The sequence below is a fragment of the Micromesistius poutassou genome (assembly GCF_964030765.1).
Source record: "Micromesistius poutassou genome assembly, chromosome: 2".
NCBI lineage: Eukaryota > Metazoa > Chordata > Actinopteri > Gadiformes > Gadidae > Micromesistius > Micromesistius poutassou.
Window position 1 is genome coordinate 7,556,231 of NC_140272.1, and position 18,737 is coordinate 7,574,967.

Consider the following 18,737-nt stretch of genomic DNA (forward strand, 5'->3'; position numbering starts at 1 on the left):
CAGGGAATCCTTGTTCAGTTATTTCGTTTTAGCTGGCTGGGATGTTTTTAGATGCTGTTTCCTGTATGTGATTTCTCTCTTCCAAAAAGATTAACCCTTTCTGCCGTCTCATTTTGATTCAAGAAATCTGAATAGGTCAAATAAATGTGTAACCATTCTTTCCAGTCAACGGTCATATGATAAGAAGCTCGATGTATTTATTACTCACACTTACAAATGGAAGTAGCCTACTATAGGCGATTGAGTTTCAATCCAAGTCGCTTCCATATTTAATTTTTTCATTGGTAGTTTCATGGCGCCACCTGGTGGACAGTTTGCATAATTTGCGATTTGTCCATGTCACCGCATGGATGGACGGGAGCTTTCAATCGTTTCTGTTCGTCTGCCTACTAGCTGGCCTGTCCGAAAACCGGTCTGTCCGTCGGGGGACCCTTTAACTTTTAATCTCAAACTTTTGATCACGTGACTAAATTCAATGAATGAATGAATAATAAAAAATAAAAAAAATAAGTATGAATATTCATTGATCTGCAAGTTCCTTTGGCTAGATTAATTCCCCTAATGTAGATCCTCCTTAAATGGTAGCCTATTTGGAACCACTGAGTTAACCTGTTTTAATTATAATTATGGGCTATTGTAGAGCTAAGGGAATCTTAAGACGGTCAGTGTCCAGGCTGTGCTAAGGTCGCTCATGTGTTACCCATTATTTTAACAGCATCGTTTGATCATTACATCATCCTTTCCATCTGTTGTTAATGTGTTAGCCTACCACACACAACCCATTCCGATTTCACATAAAATGAATGAGTATTGTAATTTAATCGTTGCCTCCTTTCTGCTATTCGTTGATTCCTTTCAGTATCAAATGAGAATATGCATTGTTAATATGAATCGATTGAGTTGTGTTTGGCCGTGTTTTTTGTAGCTGTTGTTCACAGCTACAACATGGACAAATCACACAGTTTGATCATCGCGTAACCCCTCATTGTGTAAAATAACAGTCCTAAATTAAATTTGAATTTCACCTTATTCTGTTCAAGCAGTACATCAACCAAGCCCACGATGCCTCATACATATTATATGGAAGCACTCATGTATTAAACATCCAACATCGCATTCAGCAATGATATGTAAACAGTGGGGTGCACGCCTAGTGAGAGGTAGAATTAGTGCGAGACGAGTTTAGGTTTAATGTTAGCATTCCTGGAATTGGATGTGATCATTCCTCAGAGGTGAGTCACACACAGAACAGTTTTACTGCCTGGCTGTCTGCTCAGTCTGAAGGGAAAGCCAAGTGAAGTTACTGGAACGAGGCGGACTCTGTATCTCGAGTGAGCCATGAAATACCGCATCATTAACTCAGGGGCCAATCAGAGAGCTCAGATGCTGATCAATTATTCAGTTTTCGTAAGTAGACGATGAATGCAGTTTCTCTTTCTGCTATTGCGGGGTAAAGATCTGATACCCAAACTGAAATGTTATAGAATTAATCGTCACACACACACACACACACACACACACACACACACACACACACACACACACACACACACACACACACACACACACACACACACACACACACACACACACATGATATAAGATATGTGACACATGGACAGTTTCCTTTTTATCAAAATGACACATGACCTTCCAATATAGGTCAATCTGGAACAGGTATATTCAATGTTCAGAGTGGGGGACGACGACGACGACGATCTGACAGACGCGTGGAACCGGAGACCTGAACGGGACGGGACGGGACGGGGGGGGTGGACGTGGGGGGTGGACCGGGGGGAACGGGGGCGTGTTCAAATGTCACGCCCTCTACCATTGGCTGGGGGTCACGTGGTGTCGGAACGCAAACGAAGACAGTCCGCTTCTAGTGTCGAGCCTCGCTCTGTTATCGCGCGTCTGGTCCCGAGCGTTTTGGATAAAACGCGCAGAAAACCCCCGACATGGTGTAGGAGGATATCGGGGCGAAATCGCTACGCGACACCAGCGAAGACGCGCCGCCGGATTACCGACAACAACAACAAGAAGGCCCTGGGCCGAGGTAGGGCGACACGCTCCCCTGTCCGTGCCCCGCAGCGCTGTGTGCCGTCAGGGGACCCGTCCCCGTCGCTCCACGTCGGGGGGCGAGGCGCGTCGGTACGCATGGGTTCGTACGCGTGTCCGGCTGCGTGACGCCCGACGCGTGTAGCCACGACCGCTAACGCCACAGTTAGCATGACGGCTACCCAGCAGTGTTGCCAGATTGGGCCAGAAGAAGAGGGATACACAAGGCAGTTGTACCCTCGGTTGACACGGGTTTACGTAGGGTTTCATAACTGCAATGTGGATTTATGACCATGAAGTCATCGTGGATAGCGAGGGGGGGGGGGTGTTAGCCTGCTAATGTTTTTAGCATGTTCGTTTTTTTATGAATGGCTGAGAGGCACCCAACATATGCAAAAGGGGGGTAACGTTGGCAACAGCCTCCACTGAGAGATTCTTAACTTCGTCTCTGGGGTCCGTTTTATTTATTATTTAGACACATACGCGCATGCCCCAACCACACCCACCCACACCAACTTCGTCTCTGGGGTCGTGACCCCTGGGCTGGGGGGGAGGGAGGGTGGATGGGCCAGCTATTTTGACAAGTGCGTAATCTGTGCCATGCCTTAGAGCAATAAGCCACCGGTCGACTGATCTCTTGTAGAACTGAAGAAGCCAAAATGGCCTTAATGTGACCCGAATGCTGCGACGATAACAACTGGCTGACATGAAGCCATATGCTGCCCTTAGCTGTTCTCCTGGCTATTGACGTTGATACAGAATGATGGCAGGCTATTCTGTGATTCGGTCTCTCAGCCCCTCGTTCAGTCTCTATCACCACTCAACTCCTGGGATAATCAGACAGAAAGACCTGTGCATATATCGGTTCAACCTTGTTGTGTGTCAGGCTGTAATTGGTCTCATGTTGTACTGTTATCTTTGAAGTTGCTCAATAGCCCTTAATGGCTGTCCTTTCGTTAATCGTTGCACGGTTCCTGCTAGGGTTATAAGATGGTTAACGTTGATATGCTGTGCTCTTCCGTTTCTTAGTTTAGAGGCTACCTCCCTCCCTTGCTCTTTCCTGTATGTTTGCCTTGATGTACAGGAGCATATGAGAGGAGTTATGTGGTACTATAGTCCCCCCCACTGCAGTATGGGGATAAATGCTTGATTATTTTAATTCCAATGTCCACCCTAGTGGAAGTAAGAATGTTGGCGTATAGCAGTCTGAAGTCAAGCCAACTGGGAGATGGAGATAAGCCCATTAGAATAGCTATGCTACATGCTATGTCAGGTCAAAGGTCATGCTAAACCCATCGCTGGGGAAATGAGCAGGGTGAGAGTTGAAGCTGACCTCTGACCCCAACCTCAGCAGCTGGAAGTTCATTGGTGGCTCCAAAGGGCCTTTCTACTGCATTTGATTTCACTGACTGTTTTTTTGTGACATGATGTTATAAAGTTGTACTTAATAGTCTTGCTGTTGTTTTGGTTATTAACCTCCAAATGTCATGTACCAAATTGTGCCATCTTCTTGAAAACTCAATGCCTTTCCACTCTGTTGTTGAGAGTAGTCGGTGCTAAGGTTTGGTAAAAAAGTACTTCTAATCCCTCCAACGGTGTAGAGTGCATGAGGGTCGGGCCAGCGTGCCTGCTACTCCCACCGTCACCAGCGGAGACAGAACGCAGGAGCCACCATCTCCATAATGGCTCTGAGGCTGCATTGAGTTACTCCAGAGGTCAGAGTTGTTTTTTTTTCAAACACTGCACTCTTAAAAGTTTTGTTATGTTTGGCTTTCACATGAACATGTGAGATCGTTCATGTATTTCCCTGACGGTAGTCTGCACACAGATGTCTTTCTTTGGCGTATTACTTAATGTCCTTATGATCTAACACAACACATACTATCTGCTTTGTGGTTGTAAATTGTGTATTTGGTTGACGTAATGGTACATAAACATATAACAACATAAAACATTGTATTTCTCAATTATGAAATGTGGGATTTTGCTTCAGACTCCAAAACCCTTATTTTCTCTTATTTTTTAAACAGTTTCATTGCTAGCCAGGAGCACCAGATACCACTTTTCTCTAGCAGGCTGCACATCAAGGAGACATAACCTGGCCACGACTCGTTGACACGGTTTCCATCCCTCATTACCTGTAACACCTTGACCTAAAACATGAGGCGCACAAGGGGCAGTAAAGTCCTGAAAGAGGGCCCTCTAAACCCACTCTACGAACCTGGGTTTCACCGCTAAGTGAAGCCAGATTGGTCCACAATGCACATCGGTTGTGTGCTCGTGTTCGCACGCCACACTGTGTGGATTCCCTTTCGTTCAGGAGTGAAGATGAACAGTATGTAAAGGTGATCGAATGTTGTGTTGAATGTGATGGCTTCTTTTTAATATTGTCCGTTCATTGTTATTCCAGATCGCCAATTTATGATCCGATTACCAGGGGCTGGTTGGAATCACGTCTACTGCAAGCAATAAAACAGTGACTTCAATAAACATTTATAAATGACTGAACATTTTATCTATACTTTTAAATGATTGCATACTTTATAGTCATGTCTTTTATCAAACAACGACTCACTTTACAAAGCTTATTTGAGATTTGTGGGACATTATTTTATCATCACGTTCCGTTTAACATAGCTTATCTTTTAATGTGGTAATCGAAATCCTATCCGCAATGTTAACTGCCCTCAGGGAGCGAGTGACGTCAAACTGGATATAAATCCTCCTCGTCACTTGTGCTGATTAACGGGGCGTAGCGTGTGGACATTCTGCTCCACCATAAACATCTCCACCCTCACAGCGGGGGCCAGATTCTACAACCTATTTTTTTAACATCTGGTTTCTGATATTTCTCATTTACATTGAGGGCATTTAGCAGACGCTTTTATGCAAAGCGACTTACAACGGTTCATACACACATTCACACACCGATGGCGGAGTCAAACACACAAGGCGACAGCCAGCTCGTCGGGAGCAGTTAAGGTGAGGCGTCTTGCTCAGGGACACCTCAACACTTGGAGCTAGGAAGAGCCGGGGATCGAACTAGAAACCATTACAAGTCAGCCCACTCTACCTCCAAAGTTACGCAGACAGAATTCACTACAAACAGAGCTGTCTCAGACTCAGCCTCCTACCCACTATTTCACCACTTGGCGAACAGAGTGGACAATATTAAAATATGAACTGTCACCACTCAAATGGAAGAACTGAAAAGTCGCTGAGCACGCCTTTCTCTGCAAAACGACAGACATCTTTATCGTAATTTTCTTACACCTTACACATTTGGCAAAGCAGGACATCGTAACTATCGGGGTTTGTTCAGTCAAACACGTCTCTAAAGTGTGTTCTGATGGGAGGTTTGTTAATGTTTAATATCCATCTAGACTTATTTATTTTGTCGCTCATCCCTTCCAGGGTGATGTATATGATGTAATCAAAAATTGGCACAATCTACATACTCTTCTTAAACAACGATCCAGAGCCCTAAAAGTCTTATCATGTAGTCCTGGATTGGCCGCTACTGATTGAGCCTGTATGAGGGGTGAAGGGGTTCATACTTCTTCTGCAGCTTCGCCCTTCCTTTCTCCCTCGTCCTGTACATCAATGCTCCCTGCTGTCAGTTCTCTTGGAGTTGTGTCAAGGATCATAGAGGATTTTCAAGATGCCACTGGCACCGTGGTGCCTATAAAATGCCCATTGTCTGGCTCCTGGAGTCTGTTTGTTTGCTCTGAATGCCAAGCTCCCGGAGGCTAAATCCAATCCAACAGTCACCACCCAGGCTGACCAGTATTGCTTTGTTCTCCTCAGACGACGAGCCGATAGGTTTAACTGTCACATCCCTCAGAATAGATCACTGCAGCTTCCATCGTTTCCCAGAAAGCGAGTTCAGTTGTTTCTGTCCCCTCATGCCCTGGACATCCTTCCTAATGCTTTATCCTTTTGAGTTTGTGGATTACTTTTTCTTTCATCCCCATCTTTGAAATGAGTGACACTGCAATGCCTGCTTTCTTTTTTGCGTATTCAGAAGAGAATGTGAGGCAAAGTACACAGAAGATGGCCTTTTATAATCTTCCTCTGGATCTCAAAGTTCCCATTCTTCTCAATTTTCTTTTTTTTTCTTTGCAGGATCAGTCAAATCTGTCAAGGGATGTTGGAATGGCCTTCTGGAAACAGTATTTGGGTTAGGGTAGTAGTGTTTCTTCAGAACAGCTTTCTGTGAAATGCAATCTCTTGGCACCAGTTTTAGCCTATCAGGAACACTAATTGTATCCATGATCCAGGCTCATCATCCCAGATGTATTGATTCCCTGTGGGGCACTGGGAGCTCCTCACTGCTTCTACACCCTCCTCCACCTACTGCTCAGACTCCCAGGCAGGAGCTCTCCCCAATCCTCCCTCTCCCCAAACCTCCTTCTCCCCAAACCTCCTTCTCCCCAAACCTCCCTCTCCCCAAAACCTCCCACTCCCCAAACCTCCCTCTCCCCAAACCTCCCCATACAACTTTGTTCTTGGTGTGAAGGCAGGTGTCATTGGAGGCTATTAAACAGGCTAACAACTAGCTGGATGGCTATAATTATAATTTTATGTTGTGGAGCCACCAAATTGGAATGGTAACTGAAACTTGCTTTTTGCCGTTTAGTCAGATGTCATGATGCATTCAGATTTTAAGGAGCAGGTATTGGGCATCTTGCACAAGGATGGCTATTGGTAGGACACTGAGTCCAACCCAGTACCCCAGCCCTTACACTAGCTCTCCCTTGCCCTTCATTATTACCCTCCACCATTGTGTGTGTTGATGTTGGTCTATGGTCGAGCTGCTTTTCATTGAGACCTTCACACAAGACTGGCAGACCCATGAATGTCGCTCTGCTGAAGCCAGAGACATTTGTCTTGTCTGAGTCCTTTCCATTCCCTGTGCTGCTTTTGGCCTCCCCCAACCCCATACCTGACCTACTTTCTCCCCCCCTTTTGGAGTGCAGGATCCTGGGAATGAGGCCTGACTTGGAGAGCTCTTTCTGGTTGTAGCATGTTGCTAATCTCCAGTCAATAATGGCATTGTTTGACAGAGCTTTAGTATACTATTTATAGATGAGAGACGCCAAAACAAGATTTAGTCATCCTCCCAGGATTAACTTTCGTCTTTTTTTTCTCCAGATTCATAATTATAGGCTAATAATATATCTTGTTATGAAGCATTTGAAATCACCAACGGAATTTGTATTGCACAACAAGGAAAAAAAGTATTAATAGTTACAATCACATTACTTTTATTAAGGGAACATTCAAGACCTTCTTTCATAAAATGAAATTAACTTAATATATGGTTGTCCAAAATAGTGAAGAGTTTTGGTTTGGTTCAGAATACACGTTTTTCCCGTATGTCCCCGGGATGTGGAGCACGCAGAATTCCCAGGGTGCCCTTGGTGTCATCGCACCAGTATGAGGTTATTTTGGGTGTTAGGATTTGCACAGATTCTAGAAACCTTGACGTTTCTATGAGGGCTTGTCAGACGGGCGATATCAGGGTGCTCTAAAGAATCAGACCTTCTCCTTGACTTTACATGGCCATCTGAAATAGAGAGACATGGCTGGTATCAAACCAAGCAACCAAACCACCACCAATTCCCCATCCACTCAACCTGGAAGTTTCTATGAGGGCTTTGTCAGACGGGGCGATATCGGGGTGCCCTAATGAGACAGACCTATAGGTGTTGAGTTCATGTGACTGCGGTCCGCTGTTGGGAAGGAACCATCTCGGAAAATCTCTTTAAAAATTATTTTATTTCAATTGGTCCGACTCTCAAGTGCTTCTGAGTAGGAGTGGACAGGCTCACAACGAGCTCCGGTCGGGGCTGAGGACTTCCCTGGAACGCAGCCCACGGCCTCTTTGTGCCGGCTTACTCATCTGTGCAGGAAGAGGTCCGATGGCTCACTTACAGCCGGGCCCTTCGGGGAGGGAGCGGGCCCCTTAGGGGAGGCCCTGTGTATCTGAGTGGATCTCAGCCACGCCGGACTAAAGAAAGCGGTGCTGAGGCGGCCTCTTGTTTGGACAGGGCCTCATCGACCCGCTGCTCCCCGTCTTGGCTATTGTTCTCTGGGGACGACCCAGAGGAGAGAGCAGCTTTTTGGGCCACGTGGCACAGACACAGCACCCCCCCCCCCCCCCCGACCCGTGGCTCAGGAGATAGAGTGGGTTGGATGGTTACTGGAAGGTTGCTAGTTCAATCCCTGACTCCAACACTTGGGGCTCCCGAGTGTTGAGTCCCTGAACAAGACCCCTCACCCTCACTGCTCCCGACGAGCTGGCTGTCGCCTGCATGGTTGACACCGCCGTCGGTGTGTGAATTTATGCATGAATGGGTCAATGTTAGGCAGTATTGTAAAGCGCTTTGAGTGGCCACTGGTTAGAAAAGCACTGAATAAATGCAGTCCATTTACCATTTACTTGGTTTGCTCCATGTATACATATACACAAATATCAGTCACTTCCTTAATGATGGTGCCAGCATCTCCCAGCTTGCCCACACTTGATGATCAACGTATTGAAGACACTGTTCTCTGGGACTTGTAACCTTCTATGGAGAATATTAACTCTCATGCTAGGTGGAGGCTACATGGATGCCTCTATTATCTCAAGTGGATATCTGAATGTTTTAGCTTCACTATATTTTTACGCCTGGCGTCTCACTTTACAACTGGGCCATAATTGTGTCTGATTATTTATCATTGCATTTTCGGATGATGAGGCCAAGTCGTTTAATATGAGCTTCTTTTAGAATGAATGCGATTCTTTTTGGTTTGAAATGTTCTCAGAAACATTGACCTTCATGTAGACGCTAACCTCAAGGCTAAATGGATCTGGGTTAATTGCTCAGACTCTGCAGCTGCATATAGAGAACTTGGCGAGTCTTGCTTTTATTCCTGGTCAATCGCAGCAGCTCAAAGGCGGGCGTGGCGTCAATCAAGATCAGGGAGGCAACTCATATGTTCCCTTCATTGTTGATCATCGTGTAACTGGCTGATGTTGGCAAGCTCCCTCTTATTATTATTTAATAATAACAGGGAGTGTACACTACAAAGACACTACAAACTAAGTGTTTGTAGAGCAGAGCTGCTTTTGCACAATGGAGAGGATTGAGAGGGAAGGAAGACGACTTGGATGTGACGCAGAAGTTGCCTTTTATCTGCTGGACATGTAAGTGAGTTTACAGATCTTGTCACCAACAGTCGTTTCAATGCCGGTCATGTGGTTATCAGCAAGTTGTCAAGGTGCATTAAGATGCAGAAAATTATGTTTGGTGAAATCAATTGCAATCTCGGCTGATTTCAGTCTATTGATTTCTTTGAAACCGGTTTAATGAGTGGAGTCTGTGTTCCCATTGTCTTTGCACTTGAGGAAGTGCATACTACTCATAACCGCCTCAGACAGCACCCCTGAAACCACAAGTCCTTCCAAGACAGAGAGACTGAGATGTTTATTAATATACTTTTGGACATTTTCTTGACAAGTAGTTGAGTAGTTGCGTAGTGGATACATCCCTCTGTGATATGTCATCATACATTTTAGGTTCTGTTGTCCATCACTTTAAACATAATTGCCCTCATCTTGGTCCATCTCAGACCTCATATTTGACCTCATCTCGGTCCCTCGATCAGAACTATATATATGGGTGTCAGTCAGTTCATGTGAAATCCTCCATGATTGCGTTCATAGCGTTCCTCATAACCCCACTCCAGACAGACCACTGTCCCAGTCGGCCCACTTCATCAGGCCCGGGCCTTGGCCACTAATAACCCTACAGCCACAACACTTGAGAGAGGACAGAAAATCAACAAGCCAATGGAAACGGACACACACACAATCAGATCCGGCCCTCAGGCCGCGGGCTGGTAATATTTTCACCTCCTCTCCCATTTTGTGTGTGTGTGTGTGTGTGTGTGTGTGTGTGTGTGTGTGTGTGTGTGTGTGTGTGTGTGTGTGTGTGTGTGTGTGTGTGTGTGTGTGTGTGTGTGTGTGTGTGTGTGTGTGTGTGTGTGTGTGTGTGTGTGTGTGTCCAGCCAAGGTTTCTCCTAATCTAACTTGGCTCTTCAGACCTACCATCAGACTAGCGTTCACTGCATTAAAACAAACCAATACAAAATAAACTGTTGTTTGTAAGTAACCGTGGCTAAGCCCAACCACACAGCCAATACTTCTGATCTGTTATCTCTGGTGGAGAATGCCTCCGTCTGTCCACAGGAATCCAGTGGTATTGGCCCTGGCTGTGCATTGGCTGCCTGCGTCATCCACTGGCTCATGGTGCCCACAAGAACAGCTTATTAGGCATTAAGGAGAATGGAATTGATCAGCTGACTACAGGGCAGGCAGTGGGGAGCGGCTTGTGTTGTCTTTAAAGAACACACACACACACACACACACACACACACACACACACACACACACACACACACACACACACACACACACACACACACACACACACACACACACACACACACACACTACTTTACAATAGGTTCTCCTTGGCTTCATAAGGCCATCTGAAACAGAGAGACCTCGGGTTAAATGGTTCGTATCAAACAAAGACACCGCCGCCACCACTTCCCCAGCCACTCAACCAGCCATATTGGGTCCATCGCCGGTGCATTACCCCCCCCCCCCCCCCCCCCTGCAGAAGTGTGCGACTGCAGGCACATGGATCTGGCTAGCCCACCACAGGCTAATCTATATGCTAATGGGAAGATCATAATCAATGAGGCTTGTGCATGGTCGCTCGCAATCAATTGCACGTAGCGTGCCGCGAGCATCTGAAAATGGCTGTATTTCAGCCCACCAGACAGTGGGCTGGCATGTTAATGTGGGGGCCTCAGACAATGAGGGTGCTATCACGCACAAGCACACACGGTTAATGGAGGTTTGATTTAAGAATTGTATTCACATTAAGTATTTCTTTTTCTAATACATCAATTAATTTTTTGGGATTAATGGGAGTGTTTCCTCTGTCAGTGATCTTATAGCATTATTATTCAATATTATTTTCAAATCTCTCTTAAACTGGGCCTCTTGGTGTACTGAATCATTTCAGTGCTCCATTTAATTGTAGTTAGTTAGTGTGGCCGGTTAGAGTGATTTGGTTAAGGCTGTAGCAGAATTAGGCTAATCTCTAGGAATGGGTTTAGGGAGCCATCCCTGGGCCGTGTAAGCCGTGGGGTGTTAGTGTTCTGGGTTAGGAGAGAGAGAGAGGTCTACTCCCAGCACATCCACCATCATTAGTTTCCCCTGGATGATAATGGCCTCAATCTCACACACACACACACACACACACACACACACACACACACACACACACACACACACACACACACACACACACACACACACACACACACACACACACACACACACACACACACACACACACAGGTTTTTGTTAAAAGGAATCGCTTGACGCCTGTGCTGTCTTACTCTTTAAAATATGTTCTATTCCATCATCCTACCCATAATGTATCACTGCTGTCTTTTTAAGCACGCTCATTTGCACGTTTATGAACCGTTTTTTGCATGCTTCCACCATAAAAAGACCCATCTGCACCCAGGCTCTGGTTCCTTAGCATAAACGCCTCCGTGCAGCCTCCAAAATATGCGCTCCCCCGCTTGAAGGGGAAGGGAAGGGGGGAGGGGAACGCCGGGTAAGAACCACGGCCATCATCTTCATTAGAGGGGGATCACAGTGGCCAATCAGCGCGCAGCTCAGCACGGGGATTCCGTAGGCACCCCGTTGGCTGTCGCTAGGATACCAGATAATCAGGAGGCAGGCCGGGGGGCTGGTTGGTGGAGTGGGGTGTCGATGGTGGGACGAGGAGCTCAGCCACTGCGCGCTGCTGGGGGGTCGACGAGAGGAGCTGGCGGGGGTCTAGAGCGAGGGTACGGCAGCACCACGGCAGCAGATGCACGCGAGCACACCGGCGGAGGAGCAGGAGACAAAGAGGAGCAGCAGCAGCAGCAGCAGCAGCAGCGCTAGGAGTAGCATCCCAAGCTAGGACAACAACAGGATCCCGGGGGATGGGGCACCATACCCCTGCATCACGCCGGGGGGGAGGGAGGAGGAGGTAGGAGCAGCGAGGGTAGGGGGCTTTGTCTCGGCAGAGGAGAGGAACCCACACACACACACACACACACACACACACACACACACACACACACACACACACACACCACACACGTTGTCTCTGGTTGTGCGTCCAGCAGCCTCTGAAGCCACTGGGCTGTGCCATGCTGTATTGCTATTGATCGCTGCTTGTGTGTGAGGAACGCGTGGCAGTGTTGTGTTGTAATGTGGGTCAGGGTCTCCCGCTCCTCGACGTGGTCGGGGGGGTTGTCAGAGGGGGGGGACGGAGCCTGAGGACTCACTCCTTCCATCCCGCATCACTTCCCCTCCCATGGCTGTGTTATCTCTGAAGGAGAGACTGACTGTCTGTCTGTCTGTCTGAATCCTAACCAGGATTCAGACAGGGTCCTAACCAGGATCCCCCCCCCCCCCACCCCCCTGGGGTTGGGTGAAAACCTCTCAGCATCCTCCTCCATCGCTCCACCCTCTCCTCTCCCCTCTCTTCTCCTCTCCTCTCTCCTCTGGCAGAACACATTTGATGGTTCCTTGTCCGGCTGTCATCCAGGGCTCAAGTGCCGTCGGATCGTCACTCAGTGGCGTCGGGTTCTGGTGCCGTGCTGCCGAGATCACGTGATGCCACGTTGTCATGGTGACGAGTATTCCTCCCACGGTGGAGGGAGGAAGACTGTTGTTTACGTTTTTTACGTGTTTGTGTAGAGTTGGATGTTCACCGGTGTACAGAAGGTGATGAGGGAGGGAGGGAAGAAGGGGGGAGGGGGGAGGGGGGTGAATGCCTTGGGAAGGAGGAGGAGGTGAGGGGTGAGTGGAGGGGGGATTCCTCAAGGCTGCTGATGAATGAATGAATGAATGGCTGCTCTCTCAGGGAGACGCTGACAGAAGGGGTCATTAGACAGCATCTCTGGAGAGATCTCTGCTTTTCATTCATGGCGGGGCACAATGTGTGTGTCAACGGCCTCTATGGGGCTGCTGGAGCCTTCGGAAGCGCGGGCAGGAAGGCTTTATTTACACCCCAAACCCGGCAGCGGACATGATGAGCTCATACCAAACGGGACGGCCGCTTGTTTACCCAACAACCAGACGGAGGGCGAGGAGAGGCTTGGTGGGGTGTGAAATCAGAACGCTAGGTTACAGCTTGCTCCATCTTCTGGTTCTGCTTCTGTTGTTGTTTTTGTTGTGGTTGTTGTTTATGGTAATTGCAACGTCCCGTGTTTATTTTCGTCCCAAGTTCTCATGTTTCCACACTGGGTTCTTCACCTCCTGCCGTCTCTAGTCTCATCCACACTGCAAAGATTGTTATTTAGGTAAGATGAAATATCTTAAATCAAGGCAATATATGCTTGTTTTTAGTCTGACAAGATATTTCTTCTTACTGGGCAGTTTTTATGTTAGAGCAGTTCACTTGTTTCAAGCTCTTTTGTCCTTAATTATCTTAATAACATATAACTTGATAGTGAGATTTTATTACTGGTTCTTAGCAACATGATGCTTGAAATTAGAATAACAAGAATTCTAAAGCTGTTTGTTTTCCCAGATTCTCAGAAGAGCTGTGTTGTTTACTTAGCGTAAGGGTTCGCTGGTTTAGAGCCCGGCTTGGCTAAGGGTTCGCTGGTTCAGAGCAGGGCTTGGCTAAGGGTTGGCTGGTTTAAGCAGAGCTTGGCTAAGGGTTGACTGGTTTAAGCAGAGCTTGGCACTCACCAGAGGAGGCAGATCCTATCTGCTGCTGGTTTGGTTTGAAGCCATTCAGCCCGGGCCCCTGCGTCTTATTCTTCCCGGTAATGAGGGAGGGAGGACGTGTGTCTGCCTCCCTCCCTCCTCGGCCTAATTACTTCCCTCACACTCCCACACATGTACAAAGAGAAATGCAAACCAGCTTGCTGAGCCAGCACGGTTCTACAGGCAGGAGAAGGGCAGCCTGACGGACAGGCGCTTTCATTCACTACTCCCGTCACCCCGGACAGTTAACCTGGGGGCCAGGAACCCTTGCCTCCCTTACTCCCACTCTCTCCCACTCTCTCCCACTCTCCCAGCCGCTGGGCTTCCTGAAACACTTGCTTTCTGTCTCTCACTTTCTCTCTCTCTCTGCTTATCTCACTCGCTCATGCTTTATCTCTCTCTCTCTCTCTCTTAGTTCCTTTCTGTCTCTCTCTTGCTCTCTCTTTCTCTCTCTTAGTTCCTTTCTGTCTCTCTCTTGCTCTCTCTTTCTCTCTCTTAGTTCATCTGTCTCTCTTAGTTCCTCTCTGTCTCTTAATTCCTCTCGGTCTCTCTGTCCCTCTTAGTTCCTCTCTGTCTCTCGCTCTCTCCCACCCTGGCCTCCATCAAGTCCCCTCCATCTGCGTTGTGGTGAAGGTTTGGAATCCAGGACCGCATTCTTCCTCTCTTCTTCCTAACCCCTCTTCAGCGGCGGGCTCCCCTTCCATTCAACGCGCCTCCCTCGCAGGCCTCTGCTTTGGCTCGCTGCCGACACAGCTGACGTGTGTTTTTAAAAGGCCATCCGTGCTCTGGTCCGCTGGAGAGAGACTTGAACCCAGATTACCCAGCATGCACTGGCAGGTCTGACATACAGCTCATAGCTAGCTCTGTAGCGTGCATCTTCGTCGTTAATGGTAATGTGGAGGAGTACTTGATTTAAAAAGGGATCTCTAAATGGAATGCAGCATATGCTTCCACACGCTGCCATCTTGGTTTCTTTCTTCTTCTCCTCACTCACTTCCTCTTCCCTCTTACCAGGCACAGGCGAGCCATTCAGAAGAGTCGGGGTTCAAAGGTCAGGAGAGCAGAGGGAACCATGGAGAGTGAGCCAGCTGCCCCCGCCTCCATGGCCGGCGCCGGCGGACCGCCCCACCCTGCACCACCACCCCCACCCACTGCCTCCACCACCAGCACCACCGCCGCCTCTGGCAGCAGTGTCGCTGGGAGTACTGGTGCTGGGGCCGCCCACGCCAGCACTACCAGCGGCAGCACCAGTATCATCACCAGTAGCTCCAGCACCAGACAGGCCGTGCCTCAGATCTCGGTCTACAGCGGGATCTCGGACCGCCAGACTGTTCAGGTACGCCTCACCTGGGGAGGAGGAGGGGGGGGGTTGTGAGAGGGTGAATTAGAGATGTTCGGATACCATTTTTCCTTCCGATTATCGGCCGATACCGAGTATTTACCGATGCAGCATCTAGCATTGTTTTTACTAATAGCACTGGTTCTTCTTTCAATGACGGCAATGGTTGGTTCACTTACTGTAGACAACATTTATTTTTTCAGATCTAGATCATTTACATTTATAATTATAACAATACATTTATATTCTTCTAGTTAAGCGTTTTTCCAACTTCGTAGCTCGAACTCAGGTAGGTCGGAGATGACACGTTTCCCATTTTGACTTCCCACCTCCGACCGTTAACGAACGCAGCATAACACTGCACGTGTTTGTGATGTTCTCTGCCTGTGTAGTGAATGAGCTACTCATGTGATGGTATCCGATCGGTGCATAGACTTGCGTACTCGCCGTGACCCGATACTGCATTTTAGGCAGTATCGGAGGAATTTCTGATACTGGTATCGTAACAACTCGAGGTGAGTGTGTTGACGTATCACACCCTCATTAACACACAACCTGCGGGGCTGATTGTGTGTTGATGTGGTGGAGACGGTGCAAAGTTCAGCTGGGAACTGCCTTCAGTGTCTCCATCGTTGTACTACCACGTCGTTCAGCAGACACCTTCATCCAACGGGACTTGGGTTACATCTTTGAATTATTAATGTGGTTCATTAGCGGATGGGTAGGGCATCTGGCTCTGGTACGCATACACACTCAGGAGGGTTCGAACTCACAACCTTCGGACAGACCTACATCCGGACCACTGGACTGTCCTGGCCCTGGTTTGTCTAGTTTAGACAAACATTAGCAGGCAGCATACACAGGGAGGCAGGGTTACCCTTAGCCCTGGGCAGCATGTGACTCAGGAGGTAGAGCGGGTTGGCTGAGTGTCGAGGTGTCCCTGAGCAAGACACCTCACCCTCACTAATGCTGACGAGCTGGCTGTCGCCCTGCATGGTTGACTCCGCCGTTGGTGTGTGAATGTGTGCATGAATGGGTGAATGTTAAGTAATATTGTAAAGTGCTTTGAGCGGCCACTGGTTAGAAAAGCGCTGTATAAATGCAGTGCAATTACCATTCACCCTGTTCTACTGCCCCCCCTTTTCTAACACCAACACAAGGCGGTCGGATGAGCTTGACCTGCCAATCAACAGAATTAGTTAAGAGTGCATCTTGGCCGCAAAGTGAGTCCCACCACCGGAGTTCCAGCGTCCCGAGACTGACGCGCCTTCACCTAAAGCGCTCTGGATGACCCCTCCTCTACACGGGATAATCCCCTCCCAGGTCGGGACAGCCCACCCTCTGGTCGGGGGTGGGGGGGGTGGTGGCTGTCAGGGAGAAGTGTTTTTGATGCTCCTTTTTTACTCCTGAAGATCCTGAATAATCCCCTTCCACACAAAGCCCCTCCCCCTCCACCAGAACCAATAGGAAGATTAGCAGGCATTCAAGTGACCTTTGACCTCGAATCCCCTCCCCCACACCACCCCCCCCATTCCTGTCTCCTCCCGGGAGGTTTGGCCGATGCGTCTTCTGTAGGCTGAAAGACTCCGGGTCAGCCCGCCTCCTTCTCCTCGTTGCCCCGGCAACTGGGTCAGGGCTGTCAGTCACACAAAGAGAGGTGCTGCTGTCAGTGGGAGGGATTAAGTCGACACAGGCGTGTGGATTCGCTCAGTCTGAACGTGTAGTCACCTGTTTATATGCAGGAGGGGTATTCTGATACCATCTCTTATCTAGTCCTATATGAGATGTGTTGTATGTCATATAGTGGTGCTGTATGTCGCACACTGCACCGCTGCAGCCCCCTTCCCTCAGGACGCAGATACAGGTCCGTCCATTCAGAACCTAGCTCCCCCCCCAACCCCGACCCACCCCTCCATCAGACCGCTCCGGTCCTCGTGGTTAGGAACCATCTGCTTCTTAGGGAGTTTTAAACAAATTTTGGAAACTTCGTTATCTCCGACTCCCTGCATACGAGCTACCAAGTCGGAAAAATGTAAATGCATGGACGCTTGACTACAAGAATACAGATTATTATTATTATTCTTATATAATTATAGATTATAAATGTAAATGATCTATACATTGCTGTCACGATAAGAGAACCCTTCAATAAGAACAACTGCTATAATAGTTACGATGCTAAATCTGTATATACTCGAGTATCTGAAAAATCTCTAATGGGAAGCTCCCAGTGCGTGGTGCGGCTAACCTCTGTGCTGTGCTCCAGGTGATCCAGCAGGCGTTGCACCGGCAGCCCAACACGGCGGCCCAGTACCTGCAGCAGATGTACGCGGCGCAGCAGCAGCACCTGATGCTTCAGACGGCCGCGCTGCAGCAGCAGCACAGCCTGAGCACCGCACAGCTGCAGAGCCTACAGGTACAGACAGACAGACAGACAGACCTGTCTCTATCATCCATTCATCCTTTAGGTCATCAAGGACAAATAAAAGACATTTGCTGCTTAATTCAGATGTTTGGTTCATGGATCGTTATAAAAGGTAGGTAAAGGATAAATGTAAAGGTTGTCAGATTATCAAGCACGTTTAAGACATCGCTTGTGTTACTTGTGATGATATTTGCTATTATTTATGACATTCATTCACATTCATACTCATTCACTCACTCCCTACTGCCTCCTTCCCTCCTAAGGTTTTATAAATGAGATATTAGACTGATATCAAAGGAAGGTAAAGTAAGTCTACATTATAAATGAGATATTAAAGATGGCTGACTATCAGTAGTCAGTAAGAGTAATGCTGCTTCATTATAAATGCGAAGCAGCACATACCTTGGTAATCATTTCGGAGAAGCTTCAAAGGAACATGGCTTTATTTTTAACTCTCTCTCTCTCTTCCTCTCCCTCGCTCCTCTCTTCATGTCTTTTTCCTGTTCTTCTCGTCTATTTGGTCTGGTCCCTCTTCCTTCTCTCTCTCTCTCTCTGTCTCTGTCTCTCTCTGCCTCTCTCTCTCTGCCTCTCTCTCTGTATCTCTCTCTCTCTCTCTCTGCCTCTCTCTCTGTATCTCTCTCTCTCTCTCTGCCTCTCTCTCTGTATCTCTCTCTCTCTCTGCCTCTCTCTCTGTATCTCTCTCTCTCTCTGTCTCTCAATCGTGCACCAGGCCAGTATGGCGGCTGGCAGGCAGGGTTCCTCCCAGAACGGCACCTCGCCCCAGCAGGGGGCCTCCTCCCAGACCACGGTGAGTTGGAGGAGGCTGGGGGCGGCAGGAGGCATGAGGCTCTGAGCCACCTCACCTCCCTGGAGGAGGAGCCTTATGGAGCTGGCTCGATCCTCCTTCTCTTTGTTCCATTTTCTTTATGCAGTAATATCACAACTACGTCACAGCACTAAATCACAATCTGGCAACACCATATCCGCACGTTATGAATTCTAACTATATGGTCAGAATAGGACACATTCAGGTGTTAAACAGAACCTGGGTCAGTGAGAGGATAATCAGTAT

At 48.1% G+C, this 18,737-nt stretch overlaps 1 protein-coding gene across 5 annotated transcripts in view; it reads left to right on the forward strand.

Annotated features, from left to right (window-relative positions):
- The first annotated feature begins 1,885 nt into the window (after positions 1 to 1,885).
- phc2b (polyhomeotic homolog 2b) overlaps positions 1,886 to 18,737 on the forward strand; it is a 37,808-nt gene continuing 20,956 nt past the window's right edge. For 2 of the 5 annotated variants that reach the window (XM_084464292.1, XM_084464293.1), the window contains exons 1-4: positions 11,938 to 12,168; positions 14,916 to 15,237; positions 17,507 to 17,656; positions 18,396 to 18,473. In XM_084464292.1, coding sequence (XP_084320418.1) covers positions 12,122 to 12,168; positions 14,916 to 15,237; positions 17,507 to 17,656; positions 18,396 to 18,473 — 597 coding nt within the window. In that variant the 5' untranslated portion in view covers positions 11,938 to 12,121. Of the gene's footprint in view, positions 2,057 to 3,659; positions 3,774 to 11,937; positions 12,169 to 14,915; positions 15,238 to 17,506; positions 17,657 to 18,395; positions 18,474 to 18,737 lie in introns of those variants that run through there. The other 3 variants (XM_084464296.1, XM_084464295.1, XM_084464294.1) reach the window with 3 other exon arrangements.